Source organism: Terrapene carolina, unplaced genomic scaffold (genome assembly GCF_002925995.2).
Source record: "Terrapene carolina triunguis isolate 2854851 unplaced genomic scaffold, T_m_triunguis-2.0 Scaffold580, whole genome shotgun sequence".
Lineage (NCBI taxonomy): Eukaryota > Metazoa > Chordata > Testudines > Emydidae > Terrapene > Terrapene triunguis.
The window spans coordinates 6,442,426-6,468,401 of NW_020664931.1; the positions used below are offsets into that span (position 1 = coordinate 6,442,426).

A 25,976-nucleotide genomic window follows, 5' to 3' on the forward strand; every position below is an offset into this window, starting at 1 on the left:
ACATTTCTGCCCTTCACGTTACATGATGCTTAGCATTCCTCACTGTGACAGGTTTAGAACAGAGACTTGTGGAAGGTAAACGGGAAAGTTCTTGATGTTCTGAAGCATAAACCAGTTTAATGCTTTCTGAATGTTCTGTGCCTCTAGATTAATATCTGCAGTTTATCAGAGGAGGAGGTATTGCATAGTGAAGATCAACTCTGTGAGTTTGTCTGCACTTACACATCCCACTAACTCAGGGGTGGGCAAACTACGGCCCTTGGCACCACGGGGCTAAGGCAGGCTCCCTGTCTGCCCTGACCCCGTGCCACTCCCGGAAGTGGCTGGCACCATGTCCCCATGTCGTCTGCAGGCACCGCCCCCTGCAGCTCCCATTGGCCGGGAATGGAGAACCACGGCCAATGGGAGCTTCGGGGGAGGTACCTGCAGGTGAGGGCACTGCACCGAGCCCTCTGCCACCCTCCACCCCCGCCAGAGGCTACAGGGACGTGGTGCTGGCTGCTTCCAGGAGCAGCGCAGGGCCAGGGCAGGCAGGGAGCCTGCCTTAGCCCTGCTGCACACTGCTGCCACCCCGGAGCCCACACCCCAAACCCCTCCTGCACCCCGCACCCTTGGCCTGAGCCCCCTGCCACACCCCACATCCTCCTGCACCACAACCCCCTGCCCTGAGCCTGCTCATACACCCTGCACCCCAACCCCTTGCCCTGAGCCCCTTCCTGCACACCGCACTCCCTCCCGCACCCCAACCCCCTGCCCCAGCCCTACATTCATGGCCCTGCATGCAATTTCCCCAACCAGATGTGGCCAAAAAGTTTGCCCACCCCTGCACTAACTGATAAAAAGTGAAGCAGGAAAAGGTGACTTTAGAGTGGGAACACAGAGCAGAACTACCATCAAGGATGCTACTAGAATAAGAACCAGCTACATCACAGCGGGTACCCACAAGGATAAGGTAATGGCTTTCTAAGTCAGAGATTGTGGGTTCATGTCCCATTTGGGGTGAAAAACAACTTCCTTCCTGTATATTGCAAGGAAACCTTAGCCTTATTTAACAGGTGGAGTGATAGCTTGGGGTTTAAGCATTGGCCTGCCAAACCCAGGGTTGTGAGTTCAATTCTTGAGGGGGCCATTTAGGGATCTAGGGCAAAAATTTGTCTGGGGATTGGTCCTGCTTTGAGCAGAGGACTGGACTAGATGACCTCCTGAGGGAGGTCCCTTCTAACCCTGATATTCTATGACAATCAGTCCAACACTTTCTGGATATCATGGGAATGGGTACTTCTTTTACAATAATACTCTATAGTGCCTTGAAACATGAACACAAGTCCAAGATATGTCACCAAACTCCTTTCAAAATCAGAAGAGTGCAAATACCTAACATACTTAAGGCGTTCCAAAATACCTCACGTAGCCATTACATACTGCAATTTTAAGTTCAATATCAGCAGACATTTATGAAGTATTACCAGTTGTTCTTGTGATAGCATCATAACATTAGTCAAGCAAACACTATTATTTTTCCACAGAACTTCTGATGCTATTTCCGAGGTTGAAATAACTCACCAGAAACCAACCAACCAACCCACCTCATGGCTCATGATAGATAGGTAATGGAGCAAATAGCAAAACACCCCACCTAATTGCATATACCAAACATTTGGAGCTACACTGACAGTTACAATTACAATAATACCAATAATACATAGTATTTATATAGCATATTATTTCTGCAGAGTGATTCACAAACATTAACTAACTAATCTTTATAATAACCCTGTGAGGTAGATAAATATTATCTCAATTATACAGAGAGAGAAATTGATATACAGAGGTTGTGGAACCTGCCCAAAGTAAACAAGTCAGTGCAAGAAACAAGACTAGAACTCAGGAGTTTCTGACTCAATCCCTTTATATAAATTTGTCAGGGAAGAAACAGTTCCTGATCTTGCTACTTTTTTCTCTACATCCACATCACAAATTAACAACAGATATTCAAGGGTAGCAGATACCTGTTAAGGAACAGTTTGTGTATTTCCATCCCATAGTATTAAATGGGCTGGTTTATTTCTACACATCTTTTTTCATCACTCTTTCTTGCATAAAAAAATCCCAGCTGCTTTATACAGTCACATTACATTTAATGGCATTTGGAACTCAGAAGGCATTCAAACATTCCTTTCTGTAAGCGTCTGTGTTACTTTGTACACTAATTAAGTTGGAGTGTGTAGCGGGGTGGCTACCCCGCTCCTGCCTGAGGGGTTTAAAACAGCCCTGGCTGGGGCAAAGGGAAAAGCCACTGGGCTGATTGGGGAAGTAGCCACAGCTGGGCCATGCCCCAATCAGGCCCCAGCTGGCCCTATATAAGAGGCTGGGAGGCAGGCAGCTCACAGTCTCTCTCTGCCTTCAGAGAGAGAAGGGCCTGGCTGCAGGGAGCTAGAGAGGGTACCTCAGTGGAGCAGGGTTGGGGAAAGGCTGAGGAGCTCCAGCCTGGATAGCCCCAGGCTGCAGCCTGGTAATAGGCCAAGGGGTACTGGGGGTTGCAGAGGGCAGCCCAGGGCTAGGCCAAGGCAGCAGGTCCAAACCCTCCTTGCCAGTGATGAGTGGCCTATACTGCAGTCTGCCCCAGGGAGTGGGGGCTAGTTGGTGACTGGCAGTGGCCTAGTGCTGAGGCAAGGTGGGGATAGTGGGTGGGGGTTCCCCTGGGAGGGGAGACCTAGTGTGTGTGTGGGTACTGCTAGGGGGCAGCACCCAGTAATAGGGGCACCGGGTCCTGGGAGGGACACAGGGGCCAGTACAGAAGAGGACAAGTCTGATCACTGGCCTGCAGAGGGTGCTCCAGAAGCTGGTGAGCTAATTCTCTGGATGACCAGCAGGAGGTGCCGCAGGGGTGAGTCTGGACCCTCTTGCAGAGTGATAATGAGAACATATTGACACCATTTAAGCAACTGAGGAATGAGACAATCTACAAGTAGTAGAAAAACATCTGCAACATGCTTTGGTGCAGGGGATTGGTCAAAACTATTTTAAAAAATGTGTACAGATTGTTCTTGAATGGCTTGAAGCTTATCTATGGAATAAATTTCAAGATTTAAGGGCTACCATATGAAAAGTCATCTTCCCTGCTGAAATGCAAACCAAGTTTAATATATTTGGGGTGTTGGGAATGGAAATTCAAAATAAAACAGCATGATTCAGCTGACTCACCTTAGGCACCCAGTGGCATTGCGCAGCACCTGTGATGAATGGAGCTGTATTTTGTGATCATCCTGGAGGGGCGAGTTGTCCCATCCCGAGTGAGGGATGATCACTGCATTAGTCAACACTGCAAGGGCATCCTGGATGATTGGCATTTTCAGTGCATCACAAGAGGATAGATTCCAGAGAACTCCTACAAAAAGCAAATGATTAATAATTAGTACTTCCGGGTGACAACAGAGAGCAATTCTTGTTTTGAAATTACTTTTCATGGCACTGTTATTCTTAATCAAACTGCATACCAAAGAAAGTCTGCACAGTGTCTGAAGGATCAGTGATGACTAAATACTGCCCCACTAAGAAGTTACCTTTTAATTTTCCTTTAAAAATAAACTGAGTCTCCACAGCAACCCTGAAGTTTATCAGGGTTAAGGCTGACAACTGGTCAGCATGTTTGTGATTTAGCTACTATTTTTTATTAAAAATTAATAAAAATAAATAACAGAACAAGTTTGTGCTACAGATTGGACTGCCATCCACCGGCAACTACAAAGATGGAACTAATTCCTCTTAGGATCTCCTGTGTAACTTGAATGGGGTGGTCCAGTAGCACCTTAAAGACTAACATTTATTTGGGCATAAGCTTTCGTGGGTAGAAAACACACTTCATCAGATGCATGGAGTGAAAATAACTGATACAGGCTTAAATATATATTGGCACATGAAGAGTAGGGAGTTGCCTTACAAGTGGAGAACCATTGTAGACAAGGCCAATTCAGTCAGGATGTGGTCTACTCCCAAGAATTGAGGAGGAGGTGTCAATACCAAGAGAGGGGAAATTGCTTTTGTAGTGAGCCAGCCACTCCCACTCCCTATTCAAGCCCAAACTGATGGTGTTACTGGGAGTTACCACTGGACTCCTCATTGTTTTTGTGGATACAGACTAACATAGGTGCCCCTCTGATACTTGAATGGAGTGGCCAGGCTATGCTCTAGCTACAAATCTACCACAGGATCTCCTTTGACAACTCACATGAAGTGTAACAGCCTTGCAAAATTCTGTTCACCCAGAACAAATCATTTTTACGGGCTAGTCAATTATCTTTTTTCCTCCATTGTCATTATGGCACAGGACATAGAAGTAGATTTTGTGCCTCAGCTGGTAAATGTTCATGACAATTTTGCAAGGCTGGAATATAATTAGTTTTATTAATATATGTATGGCCTACATATTCATAGAGAGAGAGCTAGAATTGTGTTAGTTAATTAACAAAATATATAAGCATTACAAATCTTATCCACAGGTAACAAGGCTAGAGGTCCAAACACTCAAGATAATTTATTTGAAAGAGATACCTTGTGCTAAGATTCAAAAATTACAAAAAGCAAATGAAAAATTACAATAAAATGAAAATTTCTTGGAATAGCCATAAAGATTACATCAAAAGAGACTACTACTCTCACATTTTGGTATTTAAGGATAGACTATCAAAAGCAAACCATATAATTTGAGTTACTTAAACATAAAAATAAAGAAAGTAGACAAAACAGTTATAAATAAAATGGAAAAAAAACAGTGTAGAGAAATGGTTCTTGCTAAATCTTTTTGCAGTATTCTGAGATGTGAAAGTGACCTACAGTAAATATGAACCAATGAATTTTTTAGTTTTATTTATATGCTTAATTTTCCTGTACATATTTCATACATAAAATTGCATATTTTTGTACATACTGATTAATGTCAGTCATTTGGGTAACTATTTCGATAACAAATGACCTGATTGAAATATTCCATATATAGTAAGCAGGTAACTAACTCATTGTCAGCATTAGAGCCAGAAAAATGAAAAAGCTGCAACATAAATACTACTTTGCTGTCGTCTAAAAATAACTTCTTTCTTCAAACATCCCTTTGAATTATTTTTTTCAAACAGCAAATGAAATACTGTATTTCTTTAAGAGAATATGCATCTGCACAGCTACTGAACTCCATTTTTCCGTGGCCTCAGCTATGAAGATTTTATCAGCATGTTTTCATTATACACAAAGTTTCTAATTCTCCACTGCCCGGCACCTTGTATAGCAGGGGTGGGCAAACTTTTTGGCCCAAGGGTCACATCTGGGTATGGAAATTGTATGGTGGGCCCTGAATGTTCACAAAATTGGGAGTTGGAGGTGCAGGAGTTGCTCTGGGCTGGGGCCGAGGGGTTTCAGGGCAGGAGGGGGCTCAGGGCTGGGGCCAGGGCCGGCTCGAGGCACCAGCTCACCAAGCAGGTGCTTGGGGCGGCCAAGGGGAAGGGGCGGCAGGTCGGGCTCTTCGGCGGCAATTCGGCGGCGGGTCCCTCTTGGAGGGAAGGACCTGCCGCCGAAGAAGAAAGCGGTGCGGTGGAGCTGCCGCTGATCACGGCTTTTTTTTTTCCCCCCGCCGCTTGGGGCGGCAAAAACCCTGGAGCTGGCCCTGGCTGGGGCAGGGGGTTGGGGCATGGGAGGAGGGCAGAGGTGCATGCTTCAAGCAGCTCCCAGAAGCAGCGGCATGTCCCCCATCCAGCTCCTACGTGGAGGCGCTGCCAGGCAGCTCTGTGCGCTACCCCTTCCGCAAGTGCCGCCCCTGCATCTCCCATTGGCTGCAGTTCCCGGCCAATGGAAGTTGGGTGGGCTGGGGGACAGCGTGCAGAGCCCCATGGCTGCCCCTAGGCATAGGAGTCAGAGGGGGGACATGCTGCTGCTTCCAGGAGCTGCGTGGAGCGGGGCAAGCCCCACGCCCGCTCCCCGGCTGCAGCACTGGAGCAGGGCAAGCCCTGGACCCTGCTCCCCAGCGGGAGCTCAAGGGACAGATTAAAACGTCTGGAGGGCTGGATGTGGCCCCGGGGCTGTAGTATGCCCACTCCTGTGGTATAGTTATTAACATCTCTGCAAAGTGGGTGTAAAATAATACCAAAGCATCACAGTCACCTTTGATACTTACTTGCCACTCTGCACAAGTGTAAGTAATATCCACAGTGCATAGCAGTGGAAAATGAGACCCATAATTGATTCAATGCCCAATGAAGTCAATAGGAGTATATCCACTGACTCCTTCTAAAGAGGCACATAGGAAGCAGAAACCTGGGCCTCAATCCTGCTGAGCACTTAACCATGTGCATAATCCCATAAGAAACATAAGAATGGCCATACTGGGTCAGACCAAAGGTCCATCTAGCCCAGTATCCTGTATTCCGACTGTGGTCAATGTCAGGTGCTTCAGAGGGAGTGAACAGAACAGGTAATCATCAAGTGATCCATCCCCTCTCACCCATTCCCAGCTTCTGGCAAACAGAGGCCAGGGACACTTCAGAGCATGGTTTTGCATCCCTGCTCATCCTGGCTGATAGCCATTGATGGACCTACCCTCCAAGAACTTATCTAGTTCTTTTTTGAACCCTGTTATAATCTTGGCCTTCACAACATCCCCATTGATTTTTCCCCCCCCCCTTACTCCATGTTAATATTTCCTTATTCTCTTATCTTCCAGAACATTCTTGCTGGTTAAAAGTAAGGTCAGATAAATATCTCCACAACATGCTATATGCAGTGTAGTTGTAGCCATGTCAGTCCCAGGATATTAGAGAGACAGGATAGGTGAGGTAATATCTTTTATTGGACCAATTTCTGTTGCTGAAGAAGAGCTATGTGTAGCTCAAAAGCCTGTCTCTCTCACCTGCCAAAGTTGGTCCAATAAAAGCTATTACCTCACCCACAACAACATGCTGACATTTACTAATGACTGAGACAGTCATTAGTGATATTCTTTAAGCTCCTTTGCCTTATTTATATATACACTAGACATTTCACATAAGAACTTTCTCTCCATAAGGGGGTGCTACTGATAGGGTGAACAGACAGCAAGTGTGAAAAATCGGGATGGGGGTGGGGTGTAATAGGATCCTATACAAGAAAAAGACCCGAAAATCAGGACTGTCCCTATAAAATTGGGACATCTGGTCACCCTAGCTATTGATGTTTGTAAGCTGCTGGAATCTCCACCGAGCTCCACACTCACCAGAGAGTCAAAAAGTCACCCATGCTGGGGTCTGGTTTTAACTCCACAATAACATTAATCATAGGATACCACCACACCAGATCTGACTGTCCGAAATCCTGCTGTCAGGGTGGAATCTAATAAGCCACACTGCCCCAATGAGTCAGCAGTAATGAACGTGCTGCTCCTTGCAGAGTTCCAGCACCTGTTAACAGAAGGAGCAATAGGACAATCCTGGCATATTGTGACAATGCTTCAAATCTACATTTAAGGCTTTAAAAGGTACGGATCATGTCTCTGAAACATTTATTCTCCCCAATCACAAGTGGAGGAGCCCTCTTCTCATCCAGTTGCAGCAGTGGGAGGAGGGCATCCCTGGATACCCTTCCCCACTCAAGGACGGGTGGCACCAGCGTAAACTGGGGAAAGATAGCTTGGAAGCACTTCCCCAGGAGACACAGTACCAGTTTGGGGAGGAGGAAAAGCCCTTTCCTTGGCTGATCAGGAGGCAGAAAAAAGGTCCTCACGGAATTTCATCTCAGGCACCTCCTGCTGTGTGCCAAGCCTCTCTCCTACATGGCTGAAATGTATCTAAGCATACTACCTATCAGCAGTGTGTGTGGCTACGTAAGCTCACAGCCAAGGAGCTGTGCATCCTGAACCCACTAAAGCAAAGAGTCCACCACTGAAGCTTTTGCAGACTGCATCAAAGGAGCCTGCCTTGAAAGCTTTGACACAATTTGTTTCCTTGCACAATAGATGCGTGTGGAACAGCCTAACAGCAAGGCCAGGCAGAAATGGATCCAACTCCCATCTCTCGACTGTCTACCCAAGTGCCTGAATACCATTATCTCTCCTCAAGAGGGCAGGGAATTGGCCTTTGCAACTCACCCAATGCTCATGTATAACTGGGTCTACCCTGTTAAACATGGGTTGGTTTTCCAATGGAGATGACTCCTGACTGTAACTGGAAAGTTTTGCTATCAATAGATGGCCTTGCAGAGTGAGAAGAAGGGGAGTAGGAATTAACTAGATGTATTCTCAATATCACTTTTTCCTCAGTCATTTCCTTTCATTGCATCCTGTCTATCCATTTGCGTGCAGCCTATATATATTGTAAGGTGTTCAAGGCAGAGACCTTGGATCCCCCTTTTTTAGTAAACTACTTAATATTGTCAATCTACTTTATCATACCCTAGGCTTGCCAAGGGCATGTCTACATTTGGATTTTAACACATTAGTTAGTATGTTAAAAATACAGCTTCTTTCCAATGTAGACATAGCTCTGGGATAGATAAAAGAAGTTGTTTAAAAACACGGTAACTGGTCATAGTCAACCCTTTTTTACCATGACCATATCACAAGTTTTTAAATCCAACTGTTTTTCGTCTTCAGTGGGTGCTAAATGGTGATTAACAATGTATTTGGCCTGGTCCACACACAGGTTTTGTACCAGTATAACTGTTAGTTAGTGGTGTGATTTTTTTTTTTTACTGAAGGAATTATATTTGTACAATCCTGGGTCTGTATGCACATATACCAGTATGGTGCATATTAATGGTATAGCTTAATCCCCCACTTCCATTTGGGAATAACTATATCAGTATAAGGCACCTTTACACCTGTATAACTGTGTCCCCACCAGGGGAGTCATTCCACTTTAAATATATCAGCATAGGTAATGTGGCACAACGTTTGTATGTAACCAAGGGCTTAGGTAACATATTTTCTATCTACACTCATTTGCCTAGTGTAGACAAAGCCAGTGAGATGCAGCTGCTGGAGCAGGGGAAGAAAGTTGTTGGCAAGGCAGAAACAGCTCAACTCCACTCTGGGATCTGGCCAGTCTTTCATTGCCTCATATGTTATCTGTTATCTGCTCTTACTCCTCAGCCCTGGTCTCTGGTGCCTCTTCGGTGACATCATATCTTATTTTAGCTGCCACAATGTGCCCCACCCCTCTTCTGAGCACTGTACACAGTATTTGAAGGGTATTATCCTGGGGTATCTTTTTAGCTGATTAATCCTTCCTCCCCTTTCACAGGAAGAGAAAAAGTTCAGGTCAGTCAGCTTCCCAAAGCCAGTGTGCCTCCTTGGCTCCAGCACTGCAAATCCTGATCCCTGGGTGAACCCACTATATGTACTTTATATTTAACATTGCTTTGGGGCAATGGGAGAGCCTTCACTGAGGAGGACTTTAAACTAGGTTTGATGGGGGCAGGATACAAAAGCCCACAGGTAAGTCAAAAACATGGTGACCTGGGAGAGGGGTCGGAACCTGAGGGGAGCATAGGCTGTTATAGCGGGGATAAGGGAGAAACAAGAGAGAACATAGATGGGAAATCAAATCAGTATCTTAGATGTCTGTATACTAATGCAAGAAGTATGGGGAATAAGCAGGAAGAACTAGTTAATAAACACAACTAGGACACAGTTGCCATAACAGAGACTTGATGGGATAATACACATGACTGCAATATGGGTATAGAAGGGTACAGCTTGCTCAGGAAGGACAGGCAGCGAAAAAAGGGAGGGGGTGTCACCTTATATATCAAAGATGTATACACTTGGACTGAGGTTGAAATGGAAATAGGAGAGACTTGTTGAAAGGTCTCTGGGTAACGAGAAAAGGGGTAAAAAACAAGAGTGATGTCATGGTAGGGGTCTACTACCCAGACCACCTAACCAGGAAGAAGAGGTGGCTGAGGCTTTTTTTTAAACAACTAACAATCATCCAAAGCACAGAACTTGGTGGTGATGGGGGACTTAAACAACCCAGACATCTGTTGGGAAAATAACACAGAAGGGCACAGATTATCCAACAAGTTCTTGGAATGTACAGTATTGGAGACAATTTTTTATTTCAGAAGATGGAGAAAGCTACTAGGAGAGAGGCTGTTCTAGATTTGGTTTTTGACAAATAGGGAGGAACTGGATGAGCATTTAAAAATGGAAGGCAGCTTGGGCAAAAGAGATCATGAAATGGTAGAGTTCATGATTCTAAGGAATGGTAGGAGGGAAAACAGCACAAAGGTAATGGATTTATAAAAGAAGACCGACTTTAGCAAACTCAGGGAGTTGGTAGGTAAAATTCCGAGGGAAGCAAGTCTAGGGGGAAAAACAGTTAACTGGCAATTTTTCAAGAAGACATTTTTAAGGGCACAAGAGCAAACTACCCCACATCATAGGAAAGATATAAAGTATGGCAAGAAACCACCCTGGCTTAACCAGGAGATCTTCAATGATCTGAAACTCAAGAAAGGGTGCTACATAAAGTGGAAAGTAGGTCAAATTATGAAGGATGAATATAAACAAACAACCCAAGCATGTAGGGATAAAATCAGAAAGGCCAAGGCACAAACGAGATCAAACGAGCTAGAGACAGAGGATAAAAAGAAATCATTCTACAAATACATTAGAAACAAGAAGATGACCAAGGACATAATAGCCCATTATTCAAGGAGTGGGTAAAAATAACAGAAAATGTGGGAACTTTGGAAGAGGCTAAATTTAATCAAGCTATCTGGCCAAAGAAAAAACTGAATACCTGATTAGTTTGAAACTCAAATTCATCTTTGATTATTAAACTCTTTATTGTAGCTTTGGTCAGTGTCTGAAATATTCCAGTTCCAATATTCATACAGATAGTGACCTGATGTGCCAAACGCTACCCTCGGATACCACATCAATTAAAAACCAGGTATCGCACGTACATCCAAGATCAGAATGTGGACCTAATTGGAATCCGTGTCCAGAATAGGGAAAGGAGTGTTAAATATCCAGCACAGGTTTCAATGCCATCTTATGTTATAAAAAGGCAAACAACCCTCACATAAACACAATATTAAGGTTACAAATGTAAACACAAATCAAGAAAATGAAAGGTTAAAGTTCACCCAGGAACATCATCCCAACAACATAGCTATTATGTATTTTTGATTTCTGTTTTTCCTGTAAAATATTAATCATACAATAAAACATACAGTATGAACAATGTGGATAAATGAATGCTGCAGGACCCAAACCCCTAGATTTTTCTGAATTAGGTGCATTTAATATTCTACTCTTAAAATTGTATTAATGTATTTTTTTGCATTTAATTTCTGACCTTTAGAAAGAAACAAGCTTCCTCCTTCCTAACTCCTCCATTCTCCACCTCTCTCTTTCTTTCCATCTACACCAAATAAACTGTTTCTAGATGGAGAATATGGAATGCTGAAATCAGAGACACCTCAGAGCCCTCACATTTGACTGTATGCATAAAAACAACTTTGAAAAGACTGTGTATTTGTATCCTTAAACAGTGATACTGAAAATTGACCCAATGTATGTGACAAGAGCTAAGTACCCAGCCAAAATATTCTGTCCAGAGGTTAAACTATAAGGGACATTTGCTGGGGTCCAACGAGGCAATGAATCCTCCCCCACAGGCCATGGAGTGCCAGAGAGTCATTTTGTAACTTTTGCTTTAGTTTCAAGGCTCAGAAGTCTCTGTGGTCATGAGGCTGCTCCACCCAGAGGACTGGGTGTTGGATCTACCTTGTAGCAGGCTATTCCCCCACTCCTCACATGGGCTCCACACACACTACATCAGTTCTGCTGAGCTCAAGATAGACAGGTGGATGGCAGAATTTATCCTACTGAAAAATGTGCATCTATCTTAATAAAATTGTTCTTTTCTAACCATAGGAGTCACCCACAACTTCAAGGAAATTAAAGTGATGTACTTTAAAGGCAATTGCCTAATATTGCAGCTTTCCCTAGTATTAAAGCACTGTTGTTTCTTGGCTAGTTGAACTGTCAAGATGAAAAATTGTCACAGTGAGATTTTCTACAGGGGAAAAAAATCCCACCACCTTTTAAAGTGTGTTTGATTTGATGTTAATGCTCTTAAACCAATGACATTTTCAAATAGAGTTTGACACAGGAACAGTGCAATGTCAAGGAGGCAGCTCCCACACCCATCACAAGCAGATCTTTTTGAATTTTGTAATGGACACAGGAGAACTAGGTGATTCCCTCATTTGTGTCTGCATCAAAGGCTCATGTGAAAGGAGGAGACAAGGGTCAGGCACATAAGTTTCTCACTTAGTATACAAGACTTGAGGGGATGCAGGCTCCAACCTGAGCATATAAGCCACACATGATCATGATCAGTTATTAAATGTCTTCTGACTGTGCCCTTTTTTTTAGAATTAAGATCCATAATTAATATAAAATATCTATAGTATTACAAAGTGAAGGATGAAAACTTGGGCTGGTGTTCCCTTTGAAATGAATGTTTGCAGAATGGGGGCCTTGAACATCGAGAAGTTTTGGATTGCAAATTTAAGGTTCTAACAGCAATATTAACTCACTCATACTGCAAATACTGTATATTAATTCAGGTCCTGTTCTCACAAAGCTTTACTCATGTTAGTAATCTAGACTCACTCCTCCTTATGGTCAAAAGGGTATTATCATTTGCAGCCTTAATGTTTAACTAACAAGCATTTGTTTATTTGGGTCTTTGTTGGGTTTTTATGGTTGGGGTTATTGTTAGCCAAAACAAAACAACAACAAAGACTGAAGACAAAATCACTGGTGTGGCAGTGTAGAATTTTACACATTTTTTTACAACTCTAATGTGTAAACTACACTACTCTAGTTACATAATACAACTCACTCTGCACTAACATAACAGAAAATTTAATTGCCTATTTTTCATATGTGCCAAAAATTACTGTTGTCAAATTTTTTGTTTGGACTTTGGGATTCTTTTTTCCTCAAAACATTACCTACAACTATTCTTCATTGAGGATTAGCAACAAATAAAGTTTGAACTTGTAAATTCAGTGATTTTTTTATTTTTATGCTAAAAATTCTGGGGAGATATATTTGTGTCTGATTACCAAATAGATCGAACCTAACTCCTCCTCCTTCTTTGTACAAGTCACAATGTTTCAGCTCAGAAGCAGGGGCGGCTCTATGTTTTTTGCTGCCCCAAGCATGGCAGTAAGGTGGCCGCCGCCGGCATTCTTGCGGGCGGTCCGCTGGTCACACGGATTCGGCGGCGTCTCTGCGGGTGATCTGCCGGTCCCGCAGCATCGGCATACCCGCTGCCGAATTGCCGCCGAAACCACGGGACCAGCGTACCTCCTGCAGGCACGCTGCCGAAGGCCGCCTGACTGCTGCCCTCACAGCGACTGGCAGGCCGCCCCCCACGGCTTGCCGCCCCAGGCACGCGCTTGGTGCGCTGGTGCCTGGAGCTACCCTTGCTCAGAAGGAACATTTTCAAGAAAGTTTGTGCAAGTGGGGGTTATAAGTCAAGTTGCAATCTAGAATATAGAATTCACTGTCAAAGATGCTGTGATACGCAGGCTTCCTGGGTGAATACTACTACATAAACATTCACTTTTTTAATGTTAGGATCCAGATTTGATTTTTATTGAATTGCAACAGAAACATTTTCACTACCAAGGTCAGATATGTGAAAGCCTAACATTCTGTATCTCAGCTATGCTTTCCCTGGTCTAAAGCTGCATCTAGTGTTTTGGTTTTAAAAAAACAAAATGGTTTATTTTAATATTGCCTGAATGTGTTGCTAGAAACTTAATCTCAAACCTTTTGCTAGAAAGTTTAGCTGGACCGAATTTTGATCTCGTGTAACTCTAGTCACTGAAGTAAAGTTGAACCCACTTACACATGATCTGCATTTGGCCCACCATTACTTCTTCTTGTTTGCTGAATACCTTGAAAATAATATACATATATAACTGTGGAGGGGGAGGAGATGTCAACCAGGTCTGCCAGGTAGTTGTTAGATTTAACATTAGACATTGGGGAGATTAATGCAAGAGGAGAAATAAGTTATAGTGAAAAAGAAAGAGTATTTCTGCTGATAGCCTCTTTTCCCTGACAGTGATGAAGTTAAGTCTGTCCCATATTATATTCATTTTGCACAGAGAAACAGCAAACTCTAAGTGAAAGGAAAGCAGGAGAGTGATCTCACGATTCAAATTCTCCTTGAGAAGGAAAATAATTCAGTCTATTCAAAATAAAGACTTTGGTTCCAATATGCTATTTAAGAGCGAGTGAAAACACCATTCCCATAATAAGAGGCTTATTAGAAAACACTTCACAAATGAAGTCTAATGGATGTTATGCATATAACAGAGAAGATTTTCAAAATGTTTACACGCGTCTATTTGTCTAAGGATATTGTATAGCACCTCTCACCAATGTAACCATCTACTTATACAGGAGCTGTTATTCAGCAACAGGCTCCAACCAAGAAAGCACAATTTTGCACCCACAATTTACTGCAGTTGTGGATTAAAGCAGACATCTCATTACTTGATTACAACAACTAATTCGAAAGTTAGACATCTAAATGGTACCATTGGCTCACACTCAACTGAATGCCAGGCTGATGCTCTTGTAAGAAACAGACTTTTACCTACTAACGAAATCTTAAAATTCAAATGTATGTCAAGTCATAATTTTATGTGCAGCAGTGATGTTTCTATAATATATTTTGTAACAAGGTCTGCCATTCACACTCTGGATTTAGTCCTCCTTGAAGCCTGCGCTAAGCACAATTTTGACAAAAATTCAAAACTTTTAAATAAAAATGTATCCATTGTGACAAAGTTCCTCCTCTATCTTGGTGGGTCCTGGGCTTATTGGCGGATTTTCTTGCCTCAGAGATTGACCATGTGGGTTGGAGAACAGCCCAGAGACCTTCCCCTTTGGAAGAACCCACAGTCCAGGTCAATTGGGAGGTTTGGGGGGAACCCGGGCCCGCCCTCTACTCCGGGTTCCGGCCCTGTGGACTGCAGCTGTCTATAGTGCCTCCTGTAACAGCTGCATGACAGCTACAACTCCCTGGGCTACTTCCCCATGGCCTCCTCCAAACACCTTCCTTATTCTCACCACAGGACCTTCCTCCTGGTGTCTGATAACGCTTGTGCTCCTCAGTCCTCCAGCAGCATACCCTCTCACTCTCAGCTCCTTGCGCCTCTTGCTCCCAACTCCTCACACTCGCATCACAAACTGAAGTGAGCTCCTTTTAAAACCCAGGTGCCCTGATTAGCCTGCCTTAATTGATTCTAGCAGCTTCTTCTTAATTGGCTCCAGGTGTCCTAATTAGCCTGCCTGCTTTAACTGGTTCTAACAGGTTCCTGATTACTCTAATGCAGCCCCTGCTCTGGTCACTCAGGGAACAGAAAACTACTCATCCAGTGACCAGTATATTTGCCCTCTACCAGACTACTGTACCCCACTGGTCTGGGTCTGTCACATATCTCTCCCCCCTGCTCAACGCCAAGGGGTTGGGCAGCTTGGGATGCCAGACAATGCACACGTGACAAGCCATCGGCGTTGCCATGACGGCTCCCTGCTCTGTGTTGCACACGGAACTGGAAAGGTTGGCGGGATAAGAACCATCTGGTCACCCTTGTGTTCTTCTCCTTGTTCCATTGCATCCATTGAAGAGGGGCATGGTCGGTCACGAGGACAAATCTGCGCCCGAGCAGGTAGTAGCGCAATGTTTCCATGGCCCATTTTACAGCGAGTCATTCTCTCTCCACCACTACATATTTTTGTTCCCTTGGAAGGAGTTTCCGACTGAGGTATAGAATTGGGTTTTCCTCCTCCCCGACCATCTGTGATAGAACGGCCCCCAACCCTACTTCCGATGCATCCGTCTGCAGGATAAACTCCTTGGTGAAATCAGGGGCTATCAGTACAGGGTTACTGCAGAGGGCAGTCCGTAGGTCTGTGAATGCTTCCTCTGCTGCGTCAGACCATCTCACCAGATCAGGTCCACGGGCTTTCACTAGGTCTGTCAGGGGGCTTGCCCTTGTGGCAAAGTGGGGGATAAATCGTCGGTAATACCCCACCATACCTAGGAACGCCCGGACTTGTTTCTTGCGACTTGGTCAGGGCCAATTTTGGATGGCCTCTAACTTGTTCACTTGGGGTTTTACCAGACCTTTTCCCACAATGTAGCCAAGATATTTGGCCTCTGTAAACCCTACAGCGCACTTGGCAGGATTTGCTGTAAGGCCAGCTCACCTGAAGGTATCGAGGACTGCCTCCACCTTCTCCAGGTGGGTTTCCCAGTCTGGGGTATGAATGACCACATCGTCCAAGTAGGCAGCAGCATAACTGTTATGCGGGAGTAATAGCTTGTCCGTGAGGCGCTGGAAGGTAGCTGGGGCCCCATGTAGTCCAAAAGGGAGGACAGTATATTGAAAAAGACCCTCTGGTGTAGAGAATGCAGTCTTTTCCTTTGCATCTTCTGCAAGGGGAATCTGCCAGTACCCCTTTGTCAAGGCTAGGGTAGTCAAGTACCGGGCATTACCCAGACGGTCCACTAGCTCATCTGTGCGAGGTACGGGGTACGCGTCGAACTGGGATACTTTGTTTAGTCACCGGAAGTCGTTGCAAAATCTTGTGGTGCCATCAGGTTTGGGCACCAGCACGATTGGGATGGACCACTGACTGTGGGATTCTTCGATGATCCCCAACTCCAGCATTTTTTTTACTTCTGCTTTTATTTCCTCCCTTTTTGCCGCTGGCACCCGATAGGGCCTCATTGTTACTCTGGCCCCAGGGTTCATGACGATGTGGTGATATGTCTCGGTTGTTCGACCCAGTTTTATTGAGAACACATCTTGGTTCCGGAAGATCATCTCAGACACCTCATTCTTCTGGTCTGGTGTTAAATCGGGAGACACTCTCACCTGTTTGGAAGGCTTGTTTTCCTGGGTTAGGTATTTTTGGACCGTTGTGCATGCCTCTTGTGCATGCCAGGGTTTCAGAAGGTTAACGTGATAAATCTGTTCTTATTTTCTGCGTCCTGGCTGCCGCACCTTGTAGGTTACTTCTCCCACGGGTTCAACCACCTCATAGGGCCCCTGCCATTGGGCCAGAAGCTTGCTTTCTGCTGTACAAACACCATAACCCGTTCCCCTGGTTGGAACTGTCGCACTTTTGCTTGGCGATTGTAATGGGTTCACTGGGCCTCCTGTGCCTTCTCCAAATGTTCCCGTACAATAGGGGTAACTCGGGCTATCCGGTCTCGCATCTGCATTACATGCTCTATTATATTTCTCCCCTCATTGGGTTCCTCTTCCCAGATCTCTTTGGCGATATCTAGTATGCCACGGGGGTGATGCCCGTATAATAACTCGAAGGGGGAAAACCCAGTTGAGGCCTGAGGTACCTCCTGGATAGCGAACATAAGGTAGGGTAGTAGGGTGTCCCAATCCTTCCCATCCCGACTTACCATCTTCCTTATCATAGCCTTGAGGGTTCGGTTAAACCTTTCTACCAACCCATCAGTCTGCGGATGGTAGACCGAAGTTCTCAGGGTATGTATATGGAGCAGCGTACAGAGGTCCTTCATTAGCTTCTACATAAATGGGGTTCCTTTGTTCGGTTAATATCTCCTTCAGTAGCCCCATTCGGGCAAAGCTCCCCACCAGCTCTTTGGCTATAGTTTTAGAGGCCGTGTTCCGCAGGGGGACGGCTTCTGGGTAGCGAGTAGCATAGTCCAAAACAACAAGTATATATTGGTGGCCCCGAGCCGTCTTCTCCAGGGGTCCCACTAGGTCCATGGCTATTCGCTCGAAGGGGACCTCTATGATGGGAAGGGGTACTAAAGGTGCCCTCAAGTGGGGACGGGGACTGTGCAGCTGACACTCTGGGCAGGAGGCACAGTACCTCCGCACTTCTTCATGTACTCCGGGCCAGAAGAACCGTCGTAGGACTCGTGCCAGGGTCTTCTCTACCCCCAAATGCCCCCCAAAAAGATGACTATGAGCAAGACTTAATACAGTGTTCTGGTGGTTTTGAGGTACTAGGATCTGCTGTACCTTCTGCCCCTGTACTGGTGCAACCTGGTATAAGAGATCCTTCTTCATTATGAAGTAGGGTCCTGGTCCCTGGGTTTTCCCTTCCACAGGGACCCCATCTATTTCAGTCACCTCCTTCCTAATGTTGTCATACCTTGGGTCTTCTGCCTGGTCCCGTCCAAAATTTCCTCTCCCGGGGCTAATCTGCCCAAGATCTAGGGGCCCAGTCTCTGTTGCCTCTTCTGGTTCAAAAGCATTAGGGTGGGGGTCAGACCCAGGTGCTTCTCCCTCCTGCGTGGTCTCCTTTTCAGCTGCGTGGGTCTGCCTACCTACAAGAGCGACCCTCTGGCTTTGGGTCAGTATTCGGGTTCCCAAGACCTTAGCTGCCCTTCTTTCCCTTTTTGTTTTTCTACCCTGTCTGGGAGTGGAGAACAAATCTGGGGACATTTCAGAGAAGATTGGGGGTTGACAGTCTGCTGTGGATGCCTCACCAATTTTAGGGTCCCCATCTTTCTCCAATCCCCCTACTGGAAGTAAGTTTCCAAACCCTGGGAAGTCCCTCCCTATGAGCACAGGGTATGGGAGTTTAGGGACTATACCTGCTGCTACCTCAGTAGTGTTCCCTTGGATCTCGATTTTTAATGGGATGGTGGGGTAGTAACTAACTGTCCCATGGACACATGTTATCCCCGTACGTTTAGCCTGCAGCAGCTGACTACGCTTCACGAGCTTCCCTGAGATAAGCGTGATAGCACTCCCCAAATCAACCAGTGCCGTGGTCCCTACCCCATTTAGTTTCACTGGTCTGGTATACATATGTGGGGTTAGTGAGACCCCCACAAGGTGGATTAGGGAACATGGATCTGCCCAGTTCCCCAGGTTACACTGCATAGGCTCCTCAGCATTGGGACACTGTACAGCTATGTGTCCCCACTCCCCGCAGGCATAACATCTGTATGGAGCCCTAGGCGTTCCCCGGTCTCTTGGTTTGGGCAGTCTAACATCACGATCCTCTTCTCCCTCAGTGCTCCGACTCTTTGTGGCCTCTGATGGGCCTTCAGCCTCTCTCTTTTTCCACCTGGGCTCTCCTGGTGGCCCAGTCACCCGAACGTTAGGGCTTGGTGCTGCTTGTTTAACCTGGGGTGCCTCTTCCTTAACTGGTCGGGTCAGCTCCCTCGCTGTCCTTCGCCTCTCTACCAGGGCGACAACCTCGTCATAAGTGGAGGGTTCGTTCTGGCTTACCCAGGCACGAAGGTCTGGTGGTAGTCCCCTCATGTATCGGTCGATGACCAGAACCACTAGTATCTCTTCCGGACGCCGGGACTCTGTTTGCAACCACTTTTGTGCGAGATGGATGAGGTCATAAAATTGGGACCGCGGGGTTTTGGCTTCCTGGTACCTCCAACCGCGATACTGCTGGGCCCGCACTGCTGTCGTTACCCCAGATCTGGCCAGGATCTCTGCTTTCAGCTGGGGGTAGTCTGTCGCAGCCTCTTCAGGCAGATCATGGTAGGCCTTCTGGGCCTCCCCACACAGGAATGGGGCAAGGATGCCAGACCACTGATCTCGAGGCCAGGCCTCCCGTAGGGCTGTCCTCTCAAAGGCCAGAAGGTATGCCTCTACATCATCCTCCCATGTCATTTTCTGCAGCCAATGGCTGGCCCGTATGAGCCACGTCCTACCATGGCCGCGATTCAGCTCTGTAAGGGACTTTACCTGGTTTACCAGTTCCCGCAGCATAGGTCGGTCTTGAGCAGCCTGGTCCATCAGCAGGCGATTAGTCTCTTGCTGCAGCTGCACTGCCTCCTGTTGGGCGGCTGCCTGGACATGGGTAGCCTCCTGCTGGGCCGCCATAGCTTGTATCAGTGCCCGCACTACGTCATCCATTGTGGTGAAAAAAAATAAACCCTCTCCCTTTTTTTTGTTTTTGTTTTGTTTATTTTTTAAATCACCCTCTTTCTTCCGCCGCGCTGTGCACCCCAAGATCCCACCCCTGATACCAGTGTGACAAAGTTCCTCCTCTATCTTGGTGGGTCCTGCGCTTATTGGCAGATTTTCTTGCCTCAGAGATTCACTATGTGGGTTGGGGAACAGCCCAGAGACCTTCCCTTCTGGAAGAATCCACAGTCCAAGTCAATTGGGAGGTTTGGGGGAAACCCGGGCCCACCCTCTACTCCGGGTTCCAGCCCAGGGCCCTGTGGACTGCAGCTGTCTATAGTGCCTCCAGTAACAGCTGCATGACAGCTACAACTCCCTGGGCTACTTCCCCATGGCTTCCTCCAAACACCTTCCTTATTCTCACCACAGGACCTTCCTCCTGGTGTCTGATAACGCTTGTGCTCCTCAGTCTTCCAGCAGCACACCCTCTCACTCTCAGCTCCTTGCGCCTCTTGCTCCCAGCTCCTCACACTTGCACCACAAACTGAAGTGAGTTCCTTTTAAAACCCTGGTGTCCTGATTAGTCTGCCTTAATTAATTCTAGCAGCTTCTTCTTAATTGGCTCCAGGTTTCCTAATTAGCTTGCCTGCCTTAATTGGTTCTAGCAGGTTCCTGATTACTCTAGTGAAGCCCCTGCTCTGGTCACTCAGGGAACAGAAAACTACTCATCCAGTGACCAGTATATTTGCCCTCTACCAGACTACTGCACCCCACTGGTCTGGGTCTGTCACACCATTTAGTGGCATATTATGACTAGATTATGGGTTCATTTAAAATACCCATCTGCTCTTTTCTTGCCATTGGAGACAAATTATTTTCAGTGAATTAAGTACACAAGACCGATTTTACTGACTTTTGCAAACAAAAACATATTAATCCCCAATTTGTACATAGGCTTCTAAGGCACTTCAATTTCACACGTATGGCTTGTCTGTGTCCTGGAAACAACAGAACACAGAAGAAGAGGGAAACCCTGAAGATGGTGGTAGAATTGTGGCAAATGTGGCACGGTTCAATGTGACTTCCCAAGTCTCCTGCTACTCAGAGCAATGTAGGCACATGTGCCTCATTGAGTTAATACATGTAGGCTTCCAAGGGGTGATCTCTGCTTATAACTTGGCTGCCCATTGCAGACGACTCTAACAGAGAAGGTTGCTTGTCCATCATCTCATCAGAAAAAAGGAATATTAAAATCACAGCTGAGTAAAGGGGGGTAGAGGGTCTCAAAAAGGCTAAACGAATGTGAATTCATGGATCCAGTCTCAAACAGTGTGGCTGGATCACGTAAGAAAGGATAAAACAAAAGGTCAAGCACACTGACCTTAATTTATGTCAGGGCTATTGGAATGGAGCTAAGAATGTGAAGAAAGCAGAAGATTTAAAAAGCATCAGTTTTAGGATTGTTCTGTAGCTGACTGAGGACAGCTGAAGGTGAATTAGCTATGGGATCATTATGAAAAAAGAGTTATTCCTCATCAGCCCAACAGATTACATCTGTGGATAAAGACAGTTATTTCTCTAAATTCCAGAACCAAAATAGAAACTATGTATCTAGAGAGCGGCAAGGCATGCCTAAAGGAGGGGAAGGTATTATGATTGGAATGCAAATTGGTAATAGGATTTGAAGAAAATGATTCAGTAAAAGTGACAATCTTGTTTACTTAAATGCTGTGTGACAGACAACATCACCCTTGAAGTAAAATTACACAATTTGTTAAATTACTTTTCTATTTACCATTATACATGCACTACATACGTAATACATATTGAATAGACTTAGAAGTTTTTGTGGGAGATTACTGACCTGAAACCCACAGACTGGAAATCTGACTGCCCTGGACAGTAATGCCTGGGGTTTTGGAATGCTAGGTACTTATACAGAGCCATCACCATAGTGTCTTAGGGTATGTCTACACTGGAATGTATGCCCAGGGTTTAAACTGAGACCTAATTCCTCTTCCATCTACACACAAATCATGCTAACTCAGGGCTCAGAGCTAGGATATCGGAACCCAGGGTTCAGACCCTATTGCTTTTCAATGTAGATAGAGCCCCACTGGGACACATGCTCTGGGAGGCTACCAAAAGTAGCCCACAATCCTACAGGCCTACTTTGTCCTCTGGATAGACAAGTTTTTGCACACCACGTCACAAAGAAAGGGCTAGAGCAGTCACATTTTGGGAGGGAGCTAAGAAGCTTGGGACATGGGTGGTTGGGCTTGGACCCACATAATGCAGTGCAGATGCTGGAGCCCCATGTTGGGACCCAAGGTTCAACAATTCGTAACCTGGTGTTACAAATACATGTAGACACTCAAACCCAGCATCTGCTAACTCAAGTTCTACTAACCCTGGTCCTACACTGCAGTGTAGACATACCCTGAGAGAACATCTACACAGCAATTAAACACCGGCGGCTGGTCTGGGTCAGCTGACTCAGGTTCACAGAGCTTGGACTGCAGGGCTGTAAAACTGCTGTGTAGACATTTGGATGGGGGCTGGAGCCTGAGCTCCAGGTCCCCATGAGGGAGAAGGGTCCCAGAGCCTGGGCTCCAGCCTGAGTACAAACATCTACACAGCAATTTTTAGCCTGGCAGCCTGAGCCCTGAGAGCCTGAGTCAGCAGACCCAGGCCAGCTGTGGCCACGCAGTGGGTCTTTTATTCCAGTGTAGACATACCCTTAGAATCTCCCAAGTATCTAAAAATGGAAACAAAGAGTAACAAACTCTCTCCCCCTTCCCGGTCTGTAGGGGAAATAGCTTGATTAGTTTATAAGGGTTTTGTTTTGTTAGTGCCTGAAAAAGTGGATGTATTATGTGTCTCTGAAGAAGCTATTGGGGACAATTAACTCCTTTTCTTGGACTTATTCTTGAAAGCTGGCTACATTTCTTGAAGCAGTCATACTGCTGTCTACAGATGAATACAGAATCTAAAATTCAGGTAGGACATTTAAAAAAAACAGGTTGTAAAAACTGACACAAGTAGAATTGTTTCTCCTATGTTGATATATGGATATCTTTAGGTACAGTACATCCACGGGATATTGAAAAAGGTACTCATCTGATTAGTTTTTACTGGTGCAGATGGATACTTACAGCAGTTCCTTCAAAATAAATATTATGTGATGGATATACCTGAAGATTCAGAGGAAAGCTGAAGGTATTTGATTACTGGGCTGAAGCAGGGACTGTAAATTATGACATGCAGTCTTATGCATGGTTATGTGCATTGCATTCTTGCTGAAATACTATTTTGATGAGATTTAAGGTTGCTCAGCACTTTGTAGGAAATCTTAACTGCCCCACAGGAGTAGGTCATTGGGATTGGGCGGATGAAAAATAATGTGGATGACAGTATTTCAAGCAATGGGAGATAAAATCAAATTATTACCTAACCTTCAACCATTAAGAAAGCAGCTGAGCAGGAAGAAAAGAGACAGTAGAGAAAATATGGTATGTAAGAGCTTGATCCTGCACAATGGCCCTAATCTAGCAAAGCATATAAGTATGTACTTAACCATAAGCACATGAGTAGTCCCAATGCTATGTTAAAGGATTGCATCTAAAGTAAATTAAGCAGCCACAGAAGATGTAGTCATTTTTTAATAATTTCAAATAGGAAAACAGTACTTCCCATTATTAACGATTTAAAGAGCCACTGAAGACAGATTAGTTAAAGCTAACATCTTCCAAACCTTATATTTAATTTAAAATTTTTTAGCATTTAGACATGCAAGCATGTGTCACTGATTCAGTGAGTATAATAAAAAAATGCCTTGAACCTTATCCCACAAAACACTTAATAAAAAATCCACAAGAGCTATTACACTGAAATTATTTGCTCCAACTTGTAGCTTTCATAGGCACAATATCAAGCAACATGCTAGAGATTTTGCATAGCTTTATTATTTCATTTTGCTTTTCATTTTGCAAATTTCACAGGAAAAGAACATCCAGTAATAATTCACAAACAAAACCACAATGCTCTAGGTATTTCTCAACCAAAAACATATAGTACTATGTATGGTTTTAGGATTGTAACAAAAAGGAAAATTGTAAGAATACAGCCACGGGTATTTTAAACTTTATTTTAGAAAACGGGCTGTGGGTAGGTTAAAGGGCCTTATCCTCCTCCAATAAAGTCAGTGGGAAGTACTTGAGGATACCCCCCTCACGCACTCTCCAAATCACATTTTCAAAAGGGTGTAGGGCTAAAAATAGATGTCATTTTGAAATGAGTAGTGTTTATCACAATACAATTTCACATCTGTGTTTACACACTCCAGTAACTGAGCTAATGTCAAGGGCACTTTTGCAGAAAATTATTAAATTGATGAACTGCTTGAAAATCCTAAATACTAAATGCTCATCCCTTAACCACAATTCTGTGTTAAATATGACTTCTTATCTATGAGAATTCTGTGCTAAATGTGACCTTCTTAACTTACCTTGCATTACAATATATTAAAAAATCCATTAAGAAAGTAACACAACAGATAAAGCAGAAAGTTACTATTAAATCTTTACATTATTTTGATTGCAGAAATACCCACCATGAGAAGTGCTGCTTTTAATATTTTTCTTAATATTAATATTGTTTTTACTACTTGCAAGATTTGCAGCATTATATATAATGTTAATATACGACTGACATTTTCAGGAACTCTCTATACAAAAGAAAGGAGTCATATTCATTTGGGGGTTAATTAGCAAAAACAAACTGTGAAAAACTTGAACTTTGCTTCTAAATAGATTTAAAATGTTCATCCGTTGTTTGTTTTTTGTTTGTTTTGTTTTGTCAGAAATCTAGTTATGAAGCATGACTTTGCACAGGAGGAGTTACAAAGATATCCAGAGGTCACAAAATTTATCATTGGTATAATACCAGCTGATTTCTAATTTTTTTCGAGTATTTCATTAAAATCATGCTAATTATATGAGAATAGCAACCTCTCCAGTGTTCCCATTTTTTTCAATCCCCTCCCTTTAACAGCAGCTGGATTGCTCTCTATGAATACAGTACAGGAATGAGTTCTTAGTGAGACTTCCAGATTCTGGGTGGTGACTGAGATACAATCTTTCAACGTATTGTGAGAAATGAAGATGTATCTTTCATTGACAGTTTTGGAAAGTCTGAAAAATAGCTACAATTTATCATGACTAGAAAACCATGGTGAACTAAAAAGAAAAGAAAAACATAGTCCTCACTCACAAGTCTGAAGGTACAAAAATAATATAGAAGCCAAAAACAAACCAACAAAGCTTAACAGCAACATTTAAGGATTAAGGGGCAGCTTTTCAAAGGCATAAATGACAGTTAGGTCCCCAACTCCTCTTGACCTTCAGTGGGAGTTGAACACTTAACTGCTATTGTAGCTTTACAAATCTGCCCAGAAAATCTTCAATGATTAAGGCAGTACTCAATGTAAAAGAACTCAGAGTTTTCAACTTAGATAAATAAATAAATAAATAAATTCAACAATCCTGGTTACATAAGAAGCCCCCTCTCCTTCATCTTCAATTTTTACTTGGCATTATCAGCTATACAAGAATTTTATTTCAGCCGTAAAACACTTGACTTCTGGAATAAAAGCAAATACTGTTCTTCACCAGTCAATGGTAACTGAAATTACATGTAACGTTAGGGACACTTCCATGGGCTTAAATTCTCGATATACAATTTCTTTCATTTGATAAAACTTAGTATTTAAAATCAGTGTTAGGACAATATAGAGGTTACCAAAATAGTGCTTCTTTGAAGATTATTATTATTCCACTACAAGATTGGATGTGAAGTTTTATAGGAAAGGGGTATATGCCTTTGTAGCCAAAGACAGCAAAGGAGGAGGATTTTTTTTAAGTTTTAAACAGAAATATAACTGATTCTAATCAATGTCTAAAACCTTCTTTAAACAAGATTAATATAAAATTTTAGAAAATATAAACAAAACATGGAATCTCAGGGTGAAATGTCCTTATCTTCAG

General features: G+C 44.1%; 1 protein-coding gene across 1 annotated transcript in view; it reads right to left on the reverse strand.

Moving 5' to 3' along the window:
• Positions 1-25,976, reverse strand: part of CTNND2 (catenin delta 2) — a 731,680-nt gene that overhangs the window by 186,197 nt on the left and 519,507 nt on the right. The window contains exon 10 of the mRNA XM_029913318.1: positions 3,205-3,388. Within this exon, the coding sequence (XP_029769178.1) occupies positions 3,205-3,388 (184 nt within the window). The remainder of the gene's footprint in view (positions 1-3,204; positions 3,389-25,976) is intronic.